General features: G+C 41.5%; 1 protein-coding gene across 1 annotated transcript in view; it reads left to right on the top strand.

Annotated features, from left to right (window-relative positions):
* The window catches only part of LOC126482135 (structural maintenance of chromosomes protein 1A-like), a 297,330-nt gene that overhangs the window by 252,585 nt on the left and 21,048 nt on the right, over positions 1-23,697 (top strand). Inside the window, exon 14 of the mRNA XM_050106111.1 lies at positions 7,732-7,910. Within this exon, the coding sequence (XP_049962068.1) occupies positions 7,732-7,910 (179 nt within the window). The remainder of the gene's footprint in view (positions 1-7,731; positions 7,911-23,697) is intronic.

Genomic DNA, 23,697 nt, shown 5'->3' with positions numbered 1-23,697 from the left:
AGTAACTGCTGTTTATCTGTACTTGGTGGATTAATATTTACTTGATTACAATGATACTGTGCAAAGAAAATGTTTACACACATCTGTAAATACTGATTACTGTTTGAAGTACATTATGACTTGTCATGCAGCTGTACGATGAACACTGCTATGTGCCATGTAGCTAACAGAACTTTTCAATCCCTGAATCTACATAGATAACTTGTAGAAAGAGTTCCTAATGAGGCATGTTTTGAGTATCCGTTGACTTGAATTAAATTGCAGATTATCTGAGAAGCCACCATCAAATGTTCAATGCTGAGGACAAAGATGTGGAGCACAAATGGAAAAAATTCAAAAACACTGTTCAGTACGCCTAGGACAAGTATGTTCCGAGAAAGGTCTTAAGGGATGGGAAAGGCCACCCATCGTTTAATAACCAGGTCATAAAACTGTTACATAAAGAAAGAGAGCTTCATCACAGATTGAGGAGAAGTCTAAATATCTAGCTGACAAACAAAAGCTGAACAAAGTGAAAATGAACATAAGGAGAGCAATGAGAGAAGCATTCAATGGCTGAACATAATTTTTTGTCACACAATATTGTAGTGATCCATGCCATTCATGGAAGGACATATACCACATACGTCAAATACGCAGCAAAGACATGCATGATTGCAATTAGTTTGTCACATCAGGACACATACTGTGGGAAAGCACTACTCAGCAGGTACAGAGTCTACCTGCTGAAGAGCATTTGTAATCTCCATGGAGCAAGGAGGAATGAAGGAGCTCTGGTACCATGTAAGATCTCCGGCACCAAGAAAGACGAATATGATATATATAAGCAATTATTGTTTTATGCTATTCAGACATGTTAATGAGATATCTTGCCGGGTCATTTCTGGGCCAGGTGACTATTCAGCACATAGACCTCCTCTGTCTACTGACAAACTGCAGCCCCTTGTTCCAGAATTCCTGATACCTTGCTGCTATCTACTTCATTTTCAATTATTTTCACCACATGAGACACTATCTGCATTCCTGACCATTACTGCAATGCATTGACTTTGTTGTCTGACAGTTTGGATTAAAATATATAACATGCGCAGACAGACATAATTAAAATACTGAATCATAAATAACTACCCATACACATGACCAAGGGAAAAAATTGAAACACTTTTATTTCAGAGCCAATACACAGTGCTAAGAGGCACACCAGACATACATACAGTCTTAGAATACAGACAGCCTAATCATAATTTAGCATTGCATTAATGAGGTAGAATAGACTAGGCAGCCACATTTATGTAACTGATTAACAGGTGCCAGAGTAGAAGACAAAGTTTATAATTTACTGTCACTATATTCAGTAATACTGCAATTATTGAATCAGGGTGTGTATTGCTGGTCAACTTCACTTTGGGGCTTTATTTGCATCAGGAAGTGCTATGTTGCTATAAAACTTGAGTCAGACAACTGATCACTCCAGAGCTCACATGGCCACAATGTCACGCCCCTTCCATGGTTGTCTTGTTGAAATGAAGCAATGCCATCCAGTGGCTGTTTGGTGATCTGCAGTTTCTGCCTGTAGTTAGTTGCTTCAATCATAGGTGCCACTTTTGTCACAGATAACGGCAAAGTACTGTAGAACCTTGCCAATCTGACATTGGGTGATCCAACTCCCTGCGTAGTCCAAAGATTACCATTTCCGGTGTTTTGTTTACCTACATGGGCCATTGCTGCAGTCAGGGCTGGACTTGTTGATGGCTCATCGTCTGCGATATGGATCAGTTGAGAGTTGACCGATGCCAGCTGTGATAGTTTGATCACTTTAAATATGAAATTTCTAATTCAATCGAAATATTTCTAACTCGATGTTTTTATAAATTAGTAACAGTGTTCTTCTTACATATTAAAGTGTGTACAACTAAATTATGGCACCAGTTAAACATCATATAATGCTATCTTTACAAGCAGATGTTGATCCCAGTGATGTGAGCAGATGAGTACAACTGATGTTGACTGCATAACAGAAGCAGAATCAACTGATGACCAATTCATTGATGCTGTAACTTGAACAACCAGTGACAAGGCGAAAGATGGTGATGACAATGAAGACAATGAACCTGTGGCTTGAGTATCATACATAGATGCTAAAAATGCATTTGATGTAGTCCTTCAACACATCAAACAAAGCTCCAGGCCTACCCCAATACCGGAGGACGACAGTTCAATCCCGCGTCTGACCATCCTGATTTAGGTTTTCTGTGATTTCCCTAAATCACTCCAGACAAATGCTGGGATGGTTCCTTTGAAAGGGCATGGCCGACTTCCTTCCCCGTCTTTCCCTAACCCAATGAGACCGATGACCTCACTGTTTGATCTCTTCACCAAACAATCCAAAATCCTACCCCAATACACATTTTGTGGATTAGGAAATGGCGAAACATGGTGGCAAAATCAAAGTTGGCATCTACCTTGTGGTTTCTTATGTTGTAAACAGTTAAGTCCAAATCAGTTGTGTATTAATGCAGTACTCTGATAAGGTATGGACAGGTGTTAAACTTTCACTCACTCACACTCACACACACATTTGTTACAGTACTCGCATTACCATACATTACACCTTTGTGTGAGATTTTTTAGTATGTGTATGCTTTCATTTTGTTACTGTTTTAATATGGAACGATATTTCAGACAGTATTTCCAGTTGAACATTAGAGCTGTGCTCTACTGTACTGTGATGTATTGGATCAATAAAAGTGTTCCTCTGATAATCTGGCCTTTTTTGTATTCCAACCATGCTCCCAGTCCTGTAGGGGACAGGTTAGTTAGGTTTTCCTGTAATATCACTGCACTCTAAGATTCTTTGCCATGCCACTCGTAACATCACATGGCAGTCAGCTTTTTGTTCACAGTTTTTTTATTAGTAAATTCCTTCACCTCAGGTTACATATTGATTCAAGGTAGCCATGTGAATGGCCTGAGGATTAAGAAAACATTGGACAGGTAACCCTGCATCCACAGTTCAGAGCCTCTCACACAACTAATAAAACACCATAGAGGCACTTGGACCATAATACACTCCTGGAAATGGAAAAAAGAACACATTGACACCGGTGTGTCAGACCCACCATACTTGCTCCGGACACTGCGAGAGGGCTGTACAAGCAATGTTCACACGCACGGCACAGCGGACACACCAGGAACCGCGGTGTTGGCCGTCAAATGGCGCTAGCTGCGCAGCATTTGTGCACCGCTGCCGTCAGTGTCAGCCAGTTTGCCGTGGCATACGGAGCTCCATCGCAGTCTTTAACACTGGTAGCATGCCGCGACAGCGTGGACGTGAACCGTATGTGCAGTTGACGGACTTTGAGCGAGGGCGTATAGTGGGCATGCGGGAGGCCAGGTGGACGTACCGCCGAATTGCTCAACACGTGGGGCGTGAGGTCTCCACAGTACATCGATGTTGTCGCCAGTGGTCGGCGGAAGGTGCACGTGCCCGTCGACCTGGGACCGGACCGCAGTGACGCACGGATGCACGCCAAGACCGTAGGATCCTACGCAGTGCCGTAGGGGACCGCACCGCCACTTCCCAGCAAATTAGGGACACTGTTGCTCCTGGGGTATCGGTGAGGACCATTTGCAACCGTCTCCATGAAGCTGGGCTACGGTCCCGCACACCGTTAGGCCGTCTTCCGCTCACGCCCCAACATCGTGCAGCCCGCCTCCAGTGGTGTCGCGACAGGCGTGAATGGAGGGACGAATGGAGACGTATCGTCTTCAGCGATGAGAGTCGCTTCTGCCTTGGTGCCAATGATGGTCGTATGCGTGTTTGGCGCCGTGCAGGTGAGCGCCACAATCAGGACTGCAGACGACCGAGGCACACAGGGCCAACACCCGGCATCATGGTGTGGGGAGCGATCTATTACACTGGCCGTACACCACTTGTGATCGTCGAGGGGACACTGAATAGTGCACGGTACATCCAAACCGTCATCGAACCCATCGTTCTACCATTCCTAGACCGGCAAGGGAACTTGCTGTTCCAACAGGACAATGCACGTCCGCATGTATCCCGTGCCACCCAACGTGCTCTAGAAGGTGTAAGTCAACTACCCTGGCCAGCAAGATCTCCGGATCTGTCCCCCATTGAGCATGTTTGGGACTGGATGAAGCGTCGTCTCACACGGTCTGCACGTCCAGCACGAACGCTGGTCCAACTGAGGCGCCAGGTGGAAATGGCATGGCAAGCCGTTCCACAGGACTACATCCAGCATCTCTACGATCGTCTCCATGGGAGAATAGCAGCCTGCATTGCTGCGAAAGGTGGATATACACTGTACTAGTGCCGACATTGTGCATGCTCTGTTGCCTGTGTCTATGTGCCTGTGGTTCTGTCAGTGTGATCATGTGATGTATCTGACCCCAGGAATGTGTCAATAAAGTTTCCCCTTCCTGGGACAATGAATTCACGGTGTTCTTATTTCAATTTCCAGGAGTGTATTTAGAGGCACTTGGACAATAATATTTAACACTTGTGTGCCTAGACCACATACAAATGTTTTCCTCCATGGCACTTATCTTCTCCATGCTGCAACCACCAACTACAGCTTAACCTTGTCATTGTTGATTTAATTAGCTGCAGGATGGGGGAGCATGCATATAATGAGGACTGTAAATGTCTGTTAAAGGTCCATGTATATGATATCTGTAAAAAATAATAATGTGGGTTGCACTATTCGCGTATTGTTGTAGCATTACAATAGTAGTCATACGTTGTGAATAGCACTGCAGCCAAAGTTGTCTAGTTGTGATGCATTACAGCCTATTGTATTGTTCAAATACATTGTTCATTCAGTAGCCCTTCAAATATTTAAAAGTCACTGTTATGATATTTAATTCTGTTTTTGATAGTTCAAACAATTTCTCTACCAATCTCTTTCAGAAGCATATGCATAAATGGTTTTTGCAATGCGGCTGCCTATTGATATTGCAACATGATACTCAAATGAAAGTGTCTCCACTCATGAATTTTAATTACATACAGTTTATAGGCATCCCTCAATTTAATGTTCACTGAATTATGAGAAAGTCCATGTCATTTGATTCTGAGACTGTCCTCGTGTGGCTGATTGTTACATTGATGGCCCAGCACACAAATGCATAACTTTTTGCTATAATTTCTGATACTTTTGGTGGTTGATACTGATATAAAACATGTAACTTCTTGGCACCACAACGGTTAGTATTTTTGTAGGGCAATAATCATGGCACTGACAACTAAGACGCACGTACAACCCACTGACAATCACACTACAATCTTGAGGGAAGCAACTACCAATTATGAGGTGAGCAGTGATATTGCAGTACAATTACAAGATGTGAAGGCATATGGTTTAGATTTATCTCAGTGACATTGTGAAAAGGATAGTTGCTATTCATCATATAACAGATATTCTGAGTTGCAGACAGGCACAACAAAAAGACTGTTGGAAAGCAAGATTTCGGCCAGCAAGGCCATCGTTGAAAATTGACAACATTAAACACACACACACACACACACACACTAATGCAAATACAACTTACATATACATGACCACACTCTCTGGCAGCTGAAGCCAGACTGAGCAACAGCACACGATGGGAGATGCAACTAGTTGGCAGGGGTAAAGAGGAGGCTGGGGCAGGGAGGGGAGGCATAGCAGAGTAGGAGTGGGGACGGTAAAGTGCTGCTTGTGGGAGCATACAGGGATGTGGTGAAGAGAGGTTAGGGCAGCTAGGTGCAGTCGGAAGGTTAAATGGAGGGTGAGGCAGAGGACGGGTGGTGGAAAAGCAGAGAAGTAAAAAGACTAAAGGTGCGTTGGTGGAATAGAGGACTGTGTAATGCTGGAATGGGAACAGGGAAGGGGCTAGATGGGTAAGGACAATGACTAACAAAGATTGAAGCCAGGAGGATTATGGGAATGTAGGATATATTACAGGGAGAGTTCCCACCTGCGCAGTTCAGAAAAGTTGGTGATGTTGAGAAGGATCCTTATGGCACAGGCTGTGAAACAGTCATTGAAATGAAGAACGTTGTGTTGCACGGCGTGCTAAGCAACAGCATGGTCCAGATGTTTCTTGGCCACAATTTGTCGGTGGCCATTCGTGCAGACAGACAGATTGTTCCTTGTCGTGCCCATGTAGAATGGTTGTAGCTTAGCTTGTAGATCATATGACTGGTCTCACATATAGTGCTGCCTAACCCACATGCTCCAGTCTGGTCACAAATATCAACTGACCCATCAAATGCAGGGCTACATGTTCACATTCCAGCACTACACAGCCCTCTGTTCCATTATCACACCTTCAGTCTTTTTACTTCTGTCCTTTTCCGCTGCCCTGCCCTTAATCTAACCTCCATACTGCACCTAGCTATCCTGTTATTCCTCTGCCTCCCCACCCCAGCCTCCACTTTATCCCCACCATCCAGCTGTCTCTCCTATCATGCGCTGCTGCTTGCAATCTGGCCTCAGCTGCCAGAGAATGTGGTTGTGTGTGTGACTTGTGTTTGACTGAGTGTGTTGTGTGTTTGTGTGCATTTTGTCAGTTTTTGAAAAAGGTCTTGCTCGTGGAAAGCTCACTTCCTGACTTTTTTTGTTGTGCCTATCTGTGACTCAGCATCTCCACTGTATGGTGAATTGCAACTATCGTTTCTACAATATTCAACTATATATTATGCCCAAAAATGAAACACTTCCAGACCAAGAGAAAAAAAATTTGAACATTTAACCCAAGACAATCAGTATTTATTGTAATTATGATAATATTTCTGGCTGAATGTAATTAGACTTTGTTTGCCAAACCCTAGTCCCAAATATTTTTGAGCAAATTTCCTGCAAGAGGTTAGTGACTCATTTTACACAGTATGAGGCATTAATTCCCTCTCAGTTTTGTTAAGTAAAGGATTAGCTACAGAGGAAGTCATGTATGGTATAACAAATTAAGTCCTGCAGGTCGCAACAGTAAAATTATTCTGTGACCTTGGCAATGCCATTGTGTGGCATGAAATTTGACACGTCCGCATGCTTTCGTGGTCATTGCCATTGAATGACAGAAGAGAAAGTCTTCTGCGTGATTTGGCTTCCATCATGTTTCTGTTCAAACTTTTTCTTCAGTACTTGATATTTCAATTCCTCTGCTGGACCACAGAAGTCTTGTGGTGTCTCCTGTTAATAAAGAGCCTTGTAGGAAATGATATGAAAAGAGAAAAGTCTAATTGAAAGATTTAGAATAGTGCTAGACACTAGTCTAAGCAGAAAATATTGAATGAAAAATATTATGGGGCATTTTATGGTTTATTATTGATATGATATATCTAGAGCAGGGGTTCCTAAACTTTCACTTCGACAGAAAACTTCGAGAATCCTGATAGTTTGATGGAACATCTTGTTTATTGTGAAGGTTATTGAAATATTACATAATGAGAAAAACTTGATTATTTCAATTTTAAATCATAACCAATAATACACAAATTGTAATAAAATAAAATAAAAAATAATTTGCTTTGTCAAAATGTCAGAAAAAAACCACTCAGTTGTTAGCAGTTCTTTGCAGAGCACTTACTCACTTCCATTCAGAACACCATGTTCCATGGAACACAGTTTGGGAAACCCTGTTCTTAGCATTTCACTTATGCCTCTAATTTGCTAAAACACTTTAATTTTTAAGACCTGAAAATATTTGAATTAATTTTTATTTTAGGATTTAATGCAGAGTGACTTGTGTCATGTTATGCTGACACTTGAAAATGAGGCGGAGCCATACCTTGGTGGTGTACAAGTGTGCTTTGTAGAACATGGAAAGCCTTGTATTGGTATGGCATCATTATCAGGAGGTGAGGCTGTTATGGCTGGACTTGCACTCACATTTGCATTACACAGGTATGCTGCCTTGTTGATATTTTATTTTGGAGGTATTAAAATGTACCTGAAGTTAGTCAATACCTACAAATAGTCAGCAGAAACATAAGCGTGTATACTTGAACAAGAAGATTATCAAACTGAATTAGCCAATGAAAATCCCAAGTGGAATATGAGTACCTCTGTGAGGCAAGATCGCTACCAATGAAGCAGAACGGGCATTTAGCAGCGAGACTGCCAATACTCAATGACCCAAACACAGCTCAAAGGAAACAAGAATGGCTAATTTCATCTGTCTGCTCCACCACCTTTTTTCCGTGTTCTGGTATTGCTAATCATTGCAAATAATAGAAGTTGTAGATTACACAGCAAAAGATTCTTGGTATTTGCCTTGTAAGACCTTCAAAATTAATAGCTGCACAAGACGCAATCAGCTTATGAAATAAAATCATTAGAAGGACCACAACAACCTTTTCTGTATGTTGTATCTCTTGTATTCTCTCTCTGTGTGTGTGTGTGTGTGTGTGTGTGTGTGTGTGCCAATTAATATTGTGACAGAAAACCACTGTTACACAAGTATAGTTAAATGTGATAATGTATGTAAAGTAAGTGCTAAAAAAAGTCATAAAAGGAATGTGAAGCGCTGAATGTCGATGTTGGTTCAGTGAGAAATGGTCAAAAATTTTCATACATCTAGAGTGAATGACTTTGCATGGTCGTGCCATACCTGTATCATGGAAATAAATGAACAGCAAATTATGAATGCTGTCAGAAACAAAATAATATAAGTGCTTGAGAGTGGTATTGTTACTGGTTATTGACATCTCTCCTATCACCTTTCTTATATAGGGGCTTAATTAACAATAGCATATTTCAGTCTCTCTGGAAAAATCCCTTGAGTTAGTGATGCATTACATATTTTGCATAAGGCAGGGCTTATGATATGGGAACAGATCTTTAGTACTGACTATTGAAAACATCATCAAATTCATTTGAGCATTTATTTTTTAGAGAATAAATAATTTTCTTAATTTCAGAAGGAGAAGTGGGTGATACATTCATATGACAGAATTTCACGAAATACTTCTTACGTCCCTCCAGCCAACAAATACCTTAGTCTTCCAACTGGAAATATTCCAAGAAATCAAACAAATGCAAATGGTCTTCTCCTTCGCCAACTCAGAGATCATCATTGATGGTGTCGCCACTTGATACCATCGCCCAGCCAACCTCCACGTCACCAGTGCGTACCACCAACCATTTTTCTGCCCTGGACTCCACAGACTGACAGGAGAAGAATGCTGACGCCTCTGTAGATCTCATGGAGCAGGATCCTCCAGCCTCCTTTTTCCTTGTCGTGACTGATCTCCAATGGAATGTTCGTTGCCTTCGAACCAACAAAGAGGACTTACAGCTGCTCTTGGAATTGCAACGTCTGCTTGTTTCTGCCTCCAGGAAACAAAGTTGCAGCCTCATGACCGCTTTGAACTCTCGCATTTCTTCGTGGTCCACTTTTACCTTCCCCCCTAGGATAACATTCCATCTCGTAGTTGAGACATGCTGCTCATCTAGGATGACATCAATGGTCAGCCCATCTCCCTGGCTACCTGGCTTCAAGCTGTTCCAATCTGCATTTTCCTTCCTACTTGTACTGCTTACATCCCTCCATCATTTGGTGTCACCAGGGAAGATTTCCTCCAGCTTATTGGGCAACTCTCTCACCCCTTTCAGCTGCTAGGTGATTTTAATGTGCACCATCCCCTTTGGGGTTCTTCCAGAACCTGTCTCACAGACGCCCTTTTCGCTGACCTTCTCAATCAACTTAATCTCATCTGCCTTAACATGGGAGCACCCACGTTCCTTTCAGACTCCCTCTCATCTGTTTCCATTTGGACCTTGTCCTGCTTGACCATCGTCTCGAGTCGTCCATTCTCTCTGACACATACTTGAGTGACCATTTCCCATGTTCAGTCCATTTGCTGACTCCTACCCCACCTACGTGCAAACCCAAAGGCTGATTGGAGGCTTTACTCCTCCCTGACAACCTTTGATGAACAACATTTCCCCAGTTGGGAGGACCAGGTATAATATCTTACAAATATTATTCTTACCATCACAGAACATTCCATTCCACACACTTAATCTTTACCGCCCTGTGTCTCAGTCCCTAGTGGACTGAGGCATGCCGCGACGCAATTCGCGTGTGGAGACATGCTCTCTGCATTATTAATCGTCCTCCTACGATGGCGAACTGCATTTGTTATAAACAGTTGCATGCACAGTGTCGTCACATTCTTCGAGATAGCAATATAGCTATTTGGATTTCCTGTACTATTTCTTTTAACAGTTCCACTCCATCTCCCGTCATGTGGACCAATCTTCAATGGCTCTCTGCAACCAAGGTCCATTCCAAAATTTCTGGGCTGACAGTAGCAGATGATGTCGTAGTTGACTCTGTTGCTACCTCCAACACCTTGGGTCACATTTTTACAGAGATTTCAAGCTCCACCCACTATCACCCTGCCTTCCTGCATCGAAAATGAGTGGAGGAGGCTTGGGTGATTTCTCTCAGAATAGTGAATTCTACAGTGCAATGCCGCCTTTACTATAAGGGAGCTAGATCACGCTCTCACTTCATCTTGGTCCTCCACCACAGGGCCAGATGATGTTCATACTGTAGAACCTTTCTATTGCAGGCAAGAACTTCTCCTTCATAAGTACAATTGCAGCTGGGCAGAAGGCACGTTTTCCAGACACTGGCATGAAGCCATTATCGTACCCATAGCTAACCCTGATAAGGACAAACACCTTCCTTTTAGTTATCGCCCCATTTCTCTCACCAGCTGTGTTTGTAAGGTAATGGAATGCATGATTCATGCCCGGCTGGTATGGTGGCTCAAGTCTCACGATATACTGGAAAGATTCCAGGAAATCAAACAAATGCAAATGGTCTTCTCCTTCACCAACTCAGAGATCATCATTGATGGTGTCGTCACTTGATACCATCACCCAGCCGACCTCCACATCACCAGTGCGTACCACCAACCATTTTTCTGCCTGCGAAGTGTGGATTTCAAGCATGCCATTCTGCAATTGACCATCTCGTCACTTCGTCAACCCATGTCATTAATGGTTTCCTGTGGAAATACCAGACTGTGGCTATGTTTTTTTGATTTGGAGAAAGCCTACAACACCTGCTGGAGGATGTATCCTCCATACTCTGCATGTGGGGCTTCCATGGCAGCATGTGCCATTTCCTTCAGGAATTTTTAAAAGATCAAGTTTTCAAGGCACATGTGGGTTCTGCCTTGTCGGGCACCTGTATCCACAAAAACGGTGTGCTTCAGGGTTATGTCCTGAGCGTTGTCCTCTTTGCTATTGCCATTATCCCTATGATGGCCTGTCTCCTGCTGGACCTCCACCTCCCTTTTCATTGACCATTTTGTGATCTATTGCAGTTCTCCATGGACTTGTCTCCTTGAGCAGCGTCTTGAGCCATGTCTCGATCATCTTTATTCATAGGGCATTGACTATGGCTTTCGTCTTTCCTCTGACAAAACCATTTGTATGAATTTCGGGTGGCACAATTGGTTTCTTCCACCGTCTTGGGCCTGTTGCTCTTCCATTTGTTGAAACTACAAGATTGCTGGGGCTCTTTCTTGGTCCCCCCACGTATCTTACATGGCCGCCCACTGTACGCTCTCCCTCAGTGTCTTATATGTCCTCAGTCATACTTCCTGGGGAGCGGATCAGACCACCCTCCTCCATTTGTACCAGTCCCTTGTCTGTTCAAAACTAGACTATGGTTGTTTTGTTTATGCATCTGCACATCCGTCCCTCTTGTGCCGTCTCAATACTATCCACCATTGTGGCATCTGTTTAGCCACTGGCGCCTTTTACACTAGCCCAGTTGAGAGTCCGCATGCAGAAGCTGCCAAACTACCACTGTCATACCGCTGTGACTATCTTCTTAGCAGGTATGCATGCCACATGTCTGCCATGCCTGGTCCCCCAACCTATGCCACCTCCTTCGATGACTCCTTTGATCGCCAGTGTGGGGCAAGTCCCTCTTCTCAGTTACCTCCTGAAGTTCACTTTCAACTCTTGCTCCAGCAGCTTAACTTCAAGCTACCTGCCACTTCCCTGATGGGTGTAAACCCTTCACCACCTTGGCTTCATATGGCGGCCTGTGTTCACCTTGGCTTTCATTCGCTTCCTAAGGACACTACTCCAGCCTTGCTCTATTGCCGTAAGTTTCATAACCTTTACATGGAACTTTGTGATAGTACCTTTGTGTACACTGATGGCTCTTGGAGTGACCGTAGTGTCGGGTGTGCCTTTGTCATTGGCACCAATGATTTTTGGCATTGACCTCTGGAACACTGCTCAGTATTTACAGCAGAGCTTTTCGCACTGTATCCTGCCATGCAGTGCACCCTGAGACACAGACTTTTCAATTGCATCATCTGCTCTGAGTCCCTCAATGCCCTTCAGAGCCTCTGTGTGCTGTACACTGTCCATCCCTTAGTGCAACGGGCCCAGGAAAGCTGTCACTGACTCAGTCTTGATGGAGCCACTCTGATGTTTATTTGGGTTCCTGGTCATGTCGATCTGACGGGAAATGAGGCCACTGATGTGCTGTCAAGGCTGCAGTCCTCGTACCCTGGTCTGCTCGTTCTTTCATTCCCTCCGATGACCTTTGTGTTCTTGTCTGTCAACAGGTGGTCTGACTTTCGCATCACCACTGGTCCTCCCTTAGTGGGAACAAGCTCCGGGGAATTAAGCCTCTTCTAATGGCTTGGAAAACCTCCTCTCCGTCCTCTCACCATGAGGAGATCATTTAGCTAGGTTGTGTATTGGGCACTGTCTTTCTAGCTATTGCCATTTGTTAAGTGGTAATCCCCCACCACTTTGTGCTCATTGTCTCAAACTTTGACAGTCCACCATTTCCTGATTTAATGCCCTTTTTGTAACCACTCATGTTCTCATTTATGTTTTCCGTCTTAGTTATCGGCCATTTTAGTGAACGACCATATTTTACTTTTTATCCATCATACCAATATGCCAAGGACAATTAATATTTAGTTCAGGACCTCCATTTCTCTCTGCCGTATTTTATGGATCTTTCTCCAAGTCCCGGTTTTAGCTGTCTTTCCTTGTGTTGATTGGACTTAACATGTAGTCATTTTTAACTCTCTCTCTCTCTCTCTCTCTCTCTCTCTCTCTCTCTCTCTCTTTGTGTTCTACAGTTCTGGCATGGACCAATTTATTTAGTTTCTGCTATCCAGCGTGCCACTTTTGGCTCATTTGTCTTTTTTTTTTTTTTTTTTTTTTTTTTTTTTTTAAGTTAATTTTTACCTTTATATCATTTTTGACAGAAGTTTAAGCCCAAGTACACAATTTTTATATATTACTTATATGTCAACAATTTACGTCTAACCATATTTGATTCAGTCACATATTATGTATTAACCATTTGTTAATGATTGGGGTAGTCAGCTCTGATGCTGTTCACCACTAGATGGCTTTACCTTCCCTTGCAGTGCGAAGTTGCTAGTTTTTGTGTGTGCCTACATTGTAGCACCCCGTTAAACCAGCTCGTGTTTCATTCTTACTAGCTCAGCCATATCAATTTCCTGTCAAAATCATATTTACAGTTTCGCAATAAACCCCCACTATTATTATAACAAACACATGATGTGTGGTATGCAGACTCCTATTGTACTTTCTCCATTTCCCTAATGCAGTCTTGTTCACTTTAAGATGCAATCTTGCTCACTTAAAGATGCCCAAAACTGATCATGACTGAATGAATAAAATATTTACAACTGAAGCAGTTAATTGCCTGATTCCATTATCAATTAGGGTCCTAATGTCTTCATCCACCTGTGTTGGAAAGTTAATTACTGAGATCAAATTGTAGGATCCAAATAAGGTTTCCAGATTATTTTTCCTATTAGAATCCCTCAGAAAATGTACTTTGAAATCATCACAGCCTATTAACTGCTTGCTGCTGTCTGACAGATAGCATAGTAAAGAATCCAAATTCTTCATAAACAGTTCAAAATTTCCCAGTGGGTACCTATACATGGTTAAAATTAAAAGCAAACCACTTTCAGTATTAATTCATAAGTGCACATTTAAGTGTGTTGGTCACCAGAAAATGTAATGCCTCAGTGTTTTTGAACCTGTGTTCTGTCTTAATATCTGTAACACCTCCTCCTTTTTTAATGTAAGCCCTATGTGTGTAAGATGCTAAAATGTAATCTTTTATCTCCATTTCGCAATTGTAGCAACAGGCATGCCCTCATATGAGATATCATTTGAATTAGCAGCAGTCTTCTTAACTTGGTGTTCACAAGACCCACGGAAGTGGTAACCCAAGGCTGATCATGGTGCCCGAAGACCTCCACAAAACTCCCATTTGTGTTTGTGTAGTTGCTACTCCTATTTCTTCCGTGTCACCTCTAATGCTATAATTTCTGTCTTTAATCTGACTGTTCCCTGTTCCACCTACTATGATAACCTGATCCTTATTGTAAAAATCTTTGCCAAATTCCCTATGTCCCCTGTCACCTTATCTTCTCATTACTTGTGATCTGCTGCCCTGTTCTGATTCGTTCTGTACCATCAGTCTAACCTCTGCCATTGCTACTACCTAGCAGTAATACTATTTTCTAGCTACTCTCTGTTGGTAGTGATCTACACTTAGTGTCTTTGCTAGAAGTCTGCTGCACTCTACTGTGACTTAACAGTTTTCTCCTACTTCAGGCAACAAATCAGATTTATTTGATACTGTAAGCTGATGAGTAAATGAAGAAGTTAAAAATCTGTTTCCCTTTTGGCCATGGCTTGTGCTCTTTACCCAGTTCCCACAATCTTTTTCCTCCTTCAACCTATCCAGTTCAAATTTTGCATGTTCTAATTCAGCCTGAAGGAACAAATCTTTGCTGTGTGTTCAGCAAATCTCCAGTCCTTTTCGCAAAATCTACAGTTCCATTGTTATCTGTGGTACTTAAATGTGTGGCTCCCTCGGCTAAAACACAAAATATATTATAGTGCTCAGTGTGCTTGCTTGTGAGACGAGAAAGTGATCCGGACCAACAGTTTTTAGGCAGTTTATCATTCTCTTTCCGGCCACAGAAAATATGCTAAACAAACAGTTAACATATGAACCCACACAGAACAAAATTTACACAATTCACAAACATGTGGCGTGCATGACTTCTCCCCCTAAGATAACTGATACTAAAGTGACAGGAAAGGCATCTGGCCACAAATTTGCCAGTACTTGAGAACGCGATCCAGACAACAAGTTCCAAGAAGTTCAGTGTCTGTAGTGGCAGTTTTAACTAACAACTGTTAACAACAGGTGTTCAACCAGTTAGTTATGAGCAGGCATTGTTAAGTAGTGGATGTGCGGCCATAGTGTATCAGCATTGGTGATCAGCATTGTCAGGTCAAAAATTGCATTACCCAGCTTGTTTCTGCCCAGGTCTGGCTGGTTCAGGAAGATGACTGGCAAGCAGCCGGTGACAGCTGGTGATAACAGCCCCATGTGTACGAAGGATGAAATGACTGTTGTCGTCATACATCTACATCTACATGGATACTCTGCAAATCACATTTAAGTGCCAGGCAGAGGGTTCATCAAACCACCTTCACAATTCTCTACTATTCTAATCTCGTATAGTGCGCGGAAAGAATGAACACCTATATCTTTCCAAACGAGCTCTGATTTCCCTTATTTTATCATGGTGATCATTTCTCCCTATGTAGGTCAGTGTTAATAAAATATTTTTGCATTCGGAGGAGAAATTTGATGATTGGAATTTCGTGAGATGATTCTGTCCCAATGAAAAATGCATTTATTCTGTCCCAACGAAAAACACCTTTCTTTTAATGATGTCCAGCCCAAATCCTGTATCATTTTGGGATAATACAAAACGTGCTGCTCTTCTTTGAACTTTTTCAGTGTACTCCGTCAGTCCTATCTGGTAAGGATCCCACACCGTGCAGCTGTATTCTAAAAGAAGACAGACAAATGTAGTGTAGGCAGTCTTCTTAGTAGATCTGCTACATTTTCTAAGTGTCCTGCCAATAAAACACAGTCTTTGGTTAGCCTTACCCACAACATTTTCTATCTGTTCCGTCTAAGTTGTTCGTAATTTTAATTCCGAGGTATTCACGTGAATTTACAGCCTTTATATTTGACTGATTTATCGTGTAACCAAAGTTTAATGAATTCCTTTTAGCACTCATGTGGATGACTCACACTTGTCATTATTTAAGGCCAACTGCCAATTGTTGCACCATTTAGATATCTTTTCTTAATTGTTTTGCAATTTGTTTTGATCTTATGATGATTTTATTAGTCGATAAATGACAGTGTCATCTGCAAACAACCTAAGACAGCTGTTCAGATTGTCTTCCAAATCGTTTATATATATAAGGAACAGCAAAGGGCCTGTAACACTACTTTGGGGAATGCCAGAAATCACTTCTGTTTTACTTGATGACTTTCCGTCAATTACTACAAACTGTGACCTCTCTGACAGGAAATCACAAATCCAGTAACATAACTGAGACGATATTCCATAAGCACGCAATTTAACTACAAGGTGCTTATGTGGTACAGTGTCAAAAGCCTTCCGGAAATCTAGAAATATGTAATTGATCTGAAATCCCTTGTCACTAGCCCTCAACACTTCATGTGAATAAAGAGCTAGTTGTGTTTCACAAGAACGGTGGTTCTAAACCTATGTTGACTATGTGTCAATAAACAGTTTTCTTTGAGGTAATTCATAATGTTCGAACACAATATATGTTCCAAAATCCCACTGCATATCGATGTTAATGATATGGGCCTGTAATTAAGTGGATTACTCCTAATACATTTCTTGAATATTGGTGTGACCTGTGCAACTTTCCAGTCTTTGGGTACGGATCTTTCGTTGAGCGAATGATCAATTGTTAAGTATGGAGTTAATGCATCAGCATACTCCGAAAGGAACCTAATTGGTATGCAGTCTAGACCAGAAAACTTGCTTTTATTAAGTGATTTAAGTTGCTTCACTACTCCGAGGATATTTACTTCTACGTTACTCATGTTGGCAGCTGTTCTCAATTTGAATTCTGGAATATTTACTTTGTATTCTATTGTGAAGGCATTTTGAAAGGCTGTGTTTAGTAACTCTGCTTCGGCAGCATTGTCTTTGATAGTATCTCCATTGTTATCACGCAGAGAAGGCACTGATTACTTCTTGCCGCTAACATACTTCACGTACGACCAGAATCTCTTTGGATTTTCTGCCAGGTTTCGAGACAAAGATTTGTTGTGGAAACTGTTATGAGCATCTCACGTTGAAGTCCGCACTAAATTTCGAGCTTCTGTAAAAGGTCGCCAATCTTGGGGATTTTGTGTCTGTTTAAATTTGGCATGTTTGTTTTGTTGTTTCTGCAACAGTGTTCTAACCTGTTTTGTGTACCAAGGAGGATCAGCTCCGTTGTTTGTTAATTTATTTGGTATAAATCTCTCAATTGCTGCCGATATTATTTCTTTGAATTCAAGCCACATCTGGTCTACACTTACAGTATTAATTTGGAATGAGTGGAGATTGTCTCTCAGGAAGGCATCAAGTGAATTTTTAGCTGCTCTTTTGAATAGGCATATTTTTCGTTTATTTTTGGAGGATTTGGGGATTACAATATTCAATCTCACTACGACAACCCTGTGTTCACTAATCCCTGTATTGGTTTTGATGCTCGTTATTAACTCAGGATTATTTGTTGCTAAGAGGTCAAGTGTGTTTTCAGAACTGTTTACTATTCGTGTGAGTTCATGAACTAACTCCTTGAAATAAGAGCTGCAAGCTAAAGGAGATGTGGACTATCTGCAGAAAGCCAGTAAGGAATCACAACAAATAAGCAACTGAGTCAGATGTGAACTGTACTGACGGAGCAGCAAATTCACATGGTCAACAGTGGGGTCAGCCTGGTGGAGTTGCAGTGCAAGCAAGCAGTGACTTGGTGTCAACACGAAGCATCAGTTCCTATTACTGGCGAGCTGACTGTACCGGCATCTCAGCCCCTGGGCGGGTCATGCTGATGAGACACAAGCAGACGTTAATCACCATGTATACTCTTGGATGTTGGTGCATAAGAAGAGTGTTGTGCCAGTTTTGCTTGACAGAAACATCATCGTGTAGACTCTTGTGATTGGTTGTGTTTCAACTTAAGCTGTGCTAGTTGTTCTATTGTTATATTGGCAGGCTGCTGCAAGGTGTAGCATTGTTATCTGAAATAGGTTTTAATAGGAGAAGATTCTAACTGAATTGTATTCTCTGGGTGCACTTTATTCTGTTATTAGTTGTGGTAAGGGATTTTCCTTTCTGACATTTATATTGTTGGCCTTGTTTTCAATTACTGGACTGATTTACTTTGTCCTTTTACCAGCATTCCATTTGTACATTACCTCTTGTTTATCAGCTGCATTTGTATAAGTAAGTTTTGGAGATTTTGTTTGTCTACTCTATTTGGTTTATTTTTGGCTATTGTGTTCTCAGCTATTCTAGCTATTTTATTTTTATTATTGTTCCTTCCAGCTTGTGTGGTTATTAGCAGTATGGTTGGCTGTTGTTTGATCCAATCCTTGTAATTTTAATGTTAAATTTATGTTAAATATTAATTAACGTGGATTTTGTAGTGCCACTATAATTTTGTTGGCAAATATGTGGGATACATGGTGAAGTACTGCAGTAGCCACTGGCCACTGGTGAGTGCAGAGTGTTGGCATTCTGATACCGTAACAGAGCTTTTGGTTTGGGCCAGGTTCAGTTACAGTAATGCACATTATGGATAAGGGGATTTTTGCACCAATGTATTATAGTGGCTTTGCCAAGAACATGACTTAAGTGGCACATTGGCATAACAGATGTGCAGCTATCTTGTATAAGTGGCTTATTTTTGGTAGCAGTTTTGGGCATAGCCCAGCAGTTCAACCAGGATGTGGGGGCTACAACAGATGAGACGATCACATGGATTTGCCAGTAGTAGTCACGTGTTCAGGTCTCCATCATGTTACCAGCTTCCATCATCATGTCAGCCCTCGAAACATAGTGCCATGGTGCAGCATGCTATCCCAGGCTCACTCCATCAGCAAGCAGGACTACTTTTCCCAGGAACGGAAGCTGTTTTCTGCCAACACAGTGGGTGTGCCTCTGGGCTACACGCCAATGGCTGCTAGGATGCAGTCATTCTTCACAGAGCTGGCTGCCACAACAAGATCCCCAACTGTCTATGTGCACTGCTGACATGAGCTGTTTGTGATGCACATACAATGAGCACAGGTGTCAGCAAATCTGTGCAAATCTGTGTGTGTGTGTGTGTGTGTGTGTGTTGGAAACAGTATCATCGGGACCACCTGAGTTCACAATGCTGTTTATCATGATACTTCATGGTTGTTAGAGTGTGTTTATACTCATTCAACAATTTTTCAACTTCAGCATTAAGTACTGCATAAACAAAAAGATAGGCACTCTTTTAGATACATTGTTTTGACTTTAAACATCTTGGTGCTCCGGGTAGTTACATTTGATGTAGTAGGAGTAACAATAACATGAAATGCACTTCTAAACAAAATCTATTTTGCCCAATTCCATTAAAAATTCTTAACAATTTGTTTTAGGAATTTTACAGTGCTTCACAAGTTAATTATATTGTCATTTGATTTTAAACAACACAAAGAGTAATTGCCATACATGAAAAACAAAACATAATTATTTAACAGAGAAATTTGGCAGACTGCCACACAAATAGAGAAGTTATTTTATTCTATTTTCACTACCAGTGTTCGAAATTCAATATGCCATCTCTTCAGGCCCCATACGCACCTCTTCAGAACTATTGATATTGGCATACTGAAGCCATCTGTTCTGAATGTTGTGAGTTCTCAAGTGCATTTGAGAATTCGTGACATGTGGAAACAATGGCCTGTTATGCCAACATCAATCACTTTTTAGGGGTGCACGTGGGGTTTGAGGATAACATATTGAATTGCCAAGACTGTTAGCAGAAATAAAATAACTTCTCAATACACATAAGTGTTTGGCGAATTTCTTTGTTGAATAGTTGACCAGTCACTGTCCCACATCCACAATGGATCAACAGAGAATGAACATATTTATTTTATTTATTTGTAAAGACATCAATGAATTAGTAAACAAAACATTATGAGAGCTGCAAATAATTTAGTTATCATTATCATCAACATTAGTTTGTGTTTCTTCATCAGGCGATGTATTTATCATTAATGACCTGTAGAAGTGATGGCAGTGCTCTGGTATGGTACCCATGTTGCAAAGATCTAGAGGAGCCTTAACCTTTTCTTTCGATATGGGAACTGCAGATGAATACAAAGGCTGAAGTGAGAAATATTCTTGCAACCTTGTTTTAGCTATGCAGAATGTTTCCGTTATTTTAAACTCTTCAGAAGTATTGTTCCTGTATTTAAATAAATGTGTAGAGTTTTCTTCTTGATTCTGAAACCAGATTGTCTTGAGCCAGTTGACATTATTTCCATCAGTGTCAGCTTTTCTTTTCTTAATTTTCTAGCATCTCATTTCTGGGAAGTCCAGAACATCCTTCTGCTGAACTTCAATAACATGGTATTCTTTTATTTGTCATTCTGGTGGCAGAGAACCATCCTGATGGATCAAATATGTGAAACGTTTTATATTTTACTCTTTTGAGGCATGAACTGAGTCACACTCCGTTTGTGTGTCCTGGCTTAAAGGATATATGGTTTGTTACAGGAATAAGAGGAGGAGTCTTTAATGTCCCATTGACAACAAGGTCACTGGAGATGGAGCACAAGCTTGGATTAGGGAAGAATGGAGAAGGGTAGCGGCTGTGCCCTTTTGAGGGAACCATCCCGACATTTACTGTAAATGATTTAGCGATATCACAGAAAACCTAAATCAGGATGGCCAGACATGGCTTTGAACTGTTATCCTCCCAAATGCGTGTCCCATGTGCTAACCACTGCACTACCCCACGTGGTATATTACAGGGATACCAACTGCTCAACAGCAAATTGAAGCATAGCAGACATGTTTGTAATTTTTCCTCCCTCTCCACAAGTATTGGAAAAGAAATTCCAGTTGTTACCATTTGTATTTGGTTCTAGAAAATTAAATGAGCATGACCCAGTTTCTACAGTTCCACGTTTGGCTGTCCACGTCTGGCATGCACAGCTTCTCTTAAAACTGTTTTATACAGACAGGTTGTACGCAGCAAGCCTTTGTTGACAGAACAATTCCATAGCATCTGTCTTTGAACTGTAGCAAATAGCCTCCAAATCAAATATGGCTAAATGGGCTTCTCCTGATACAGCTTCCAACTTTAAGCTGTCTCTTCGTTCTCAGGCTAAACACTTTCAATCTACATGAGCCTGAACAGTGAATTTCTTTCTATGTGGCATTCATATAAGAGAACCTGTAGCATGTATCAGACATGTCATGTTCAGGCACTTTGAAGGATAGGTTAAATTCTGTATTAAATATGTTTCAATAAAAAGATCCAATATCAGGGGTGATATTATTTTCATAAGTTTTGACATACATTTGGTAAATTTTTTGAAGATTTAGCTCATGAGACAAGTACACTTTCTCAAAATCCTTCGTAGCATAATGTGTATGAAGGGAGTTTTTGAAAGGTATTGCTTTCTTTCACAGTATCTGATTGAGGTACAGCTAATTTGTGTTGCCCTCTTTGATCTCTAGGAATTATGTTGTGATCATGCCTTTTTTACAGAACCTGGTGTACAAATGAATGAGTCAAATCCAGCATTACAAGAAAGGAGGACTGACAGACCTGTGCCTTTTGACCACTTTTGTGACATTCCTCCTAGATGAGTCTGTAGGAAGTCCTATTACTGTACTTATATTTCTTTTCTAAGAGTGAACTGATGTATGACTGCTGTTAGTCTGTCTGTATCATGTAAATTACAAAATTGTTTGTGAATGTTTAGTCACCAAGCTCAGTGAAATTAGAGCTGTATTTCCTTAAGCACTTTGAGCAATCCTTTGGTTTAACTGACCGTCCAGAGATATGTTTGCCTTTGGAAGAAATATATGGTTTCCCCGATTGTCATTTGGTCTTTTTGTCATTTTTCTTGCATTTCTCGAGTTGGGCAGTTCTACATCTACATCTACATTTATACTCCGCAAGCCACCCAGCGGTGTGTGGCGGAGGACACTTTACGTGCCACTGTCATTACCTCCCTTTCCTGTTCCAGTCGCGTATGTTCGAAGAACGACTGCCAGAAAGCCTCGTTGCGCGCTCGAATATCTCTAATTTTACATTCGTGATTTCCTCAGGAGGTATAAGTAGGGGGAAGCAATATATTCGATTCCTCATCCAGAAACGCACCCTCTCGAAACCTGGACAGCAAGCTACACCGTGATGCAGAGCGCCTCTCTTGCGTAGTCTGCCACTTGAGTTTGCTAAACATCTCCGTAACGCTATCACGCTTACCAAATAACCCTGTGACGAAACACACCGCTCTTCTTTGGATCTTCTCTATTTCCTCTGTCAACTCGACCTGGCACGGATCCCACACTGATGAGCAATACTCAAGTATAGGTCGAACAAGTGTTTTGTAAGCCACCTCCTTTGTTGATGGACTACATTTTCTAAGGACTCTCCCAATGAATATCAGCTTGGCACCTGTCTTACCAACAATTAATTTTATATGATCATTCCACTTCAAATCCTTCCATACGCATACTCCCAGATATTTTACAGAAGTAACTGCTACCAGTCTTTGTTCCGCTATCATATAATCATACAATAAAGGATCATTCTTTGTATGTATTCACAATACATTACATTAGTCTATGTTAAGGGTCAGTTGCCACTCCCTGCACCAAGTGCGTATCCACTGCAGATCTTCCTGCATTTCGCTGCAATTTTCTAATGCTGCAACTTCTCTGTATACTACAGCATCATCCGCGAAAAGCTGCATGGAACTTCCGACACTATCTACTAGGTCATTTATATATATTGTGAAAAGCAATTGTCCCATAACACTCCCCTGTGGCACGCCAGAAGTTACTTTAACATCTGTAGATGTCTCACCATTGAGAACAACATGCTGTGTTCTGTTTGCTAGAAACTCTTCAATCCAGCCACACAGCTGGTCTGATATTCTGTAGGCTCTTACTTTGTTTATCAGGCGACAGTATGGAACTGTATCGAACGCCTTCCGGAAGTCAAGGAAAATGGCATCCACCTGGGAGCCTGTATCTAATATTTTCTGGGTCTCACGAACAAATAAAGCGAGTTGGGTCTCACACGATTGCTGTTTCCGGAATCCATGTTGATTCCTACAGAGTAGATTCTGGGTTTCCAGAAATGACATGATATGTGAGCAAAAAACATGTTCTAAAATTCTACAACAGATCGATGTCAGAGATATAGGCCTATAGTTTTGCGCATCTGCTCGATGACCCTTCTTGAAAACTGGGACTACCTGTGCTCTTTTCCAATCATTTGGAACCTTCCGTTCCTCTAGAGACTTGCGGTACACGGCTGTTAGAAGGAAAGCAAGTTCTTTCGGGTACTCTGTGTAGTTCATCTGTGTTTTATCTTTGTCTTATTCCTTCCGTCACGTTTTTCATTTACTAACAGCTTTCTACAATTACTGAAAATTTTTGAAACATCCTGATCAAAAATTTTGTTCAGATTGTTCTCTTCTTCCAAGAACACATTTGGATCACCATTAGCAATGGTTTGTCCACAGTATTTG

The sequence above is a fragment of the Schistocerca serialis genome, chromosome 5, assembly GCF_023864345.2.
Source record: "Schistocerca serialis cubense isolate TAMUIC-IGC-003099 chromosome 5, iqSchSeri2.2, whole genome shotgun sequence".
Lineage (NCBI taxonomy): Eukaryota > Metazoa > Arthropoda > Insecta > Orthoptera > Acrididae > Schistocerca > Schistocerca serialis.
The sequence above is the reverse complement of the archived record's forward strand: the minus strand, read 5'-3'. Positions and strand labels throughout refer to the sequence as shown.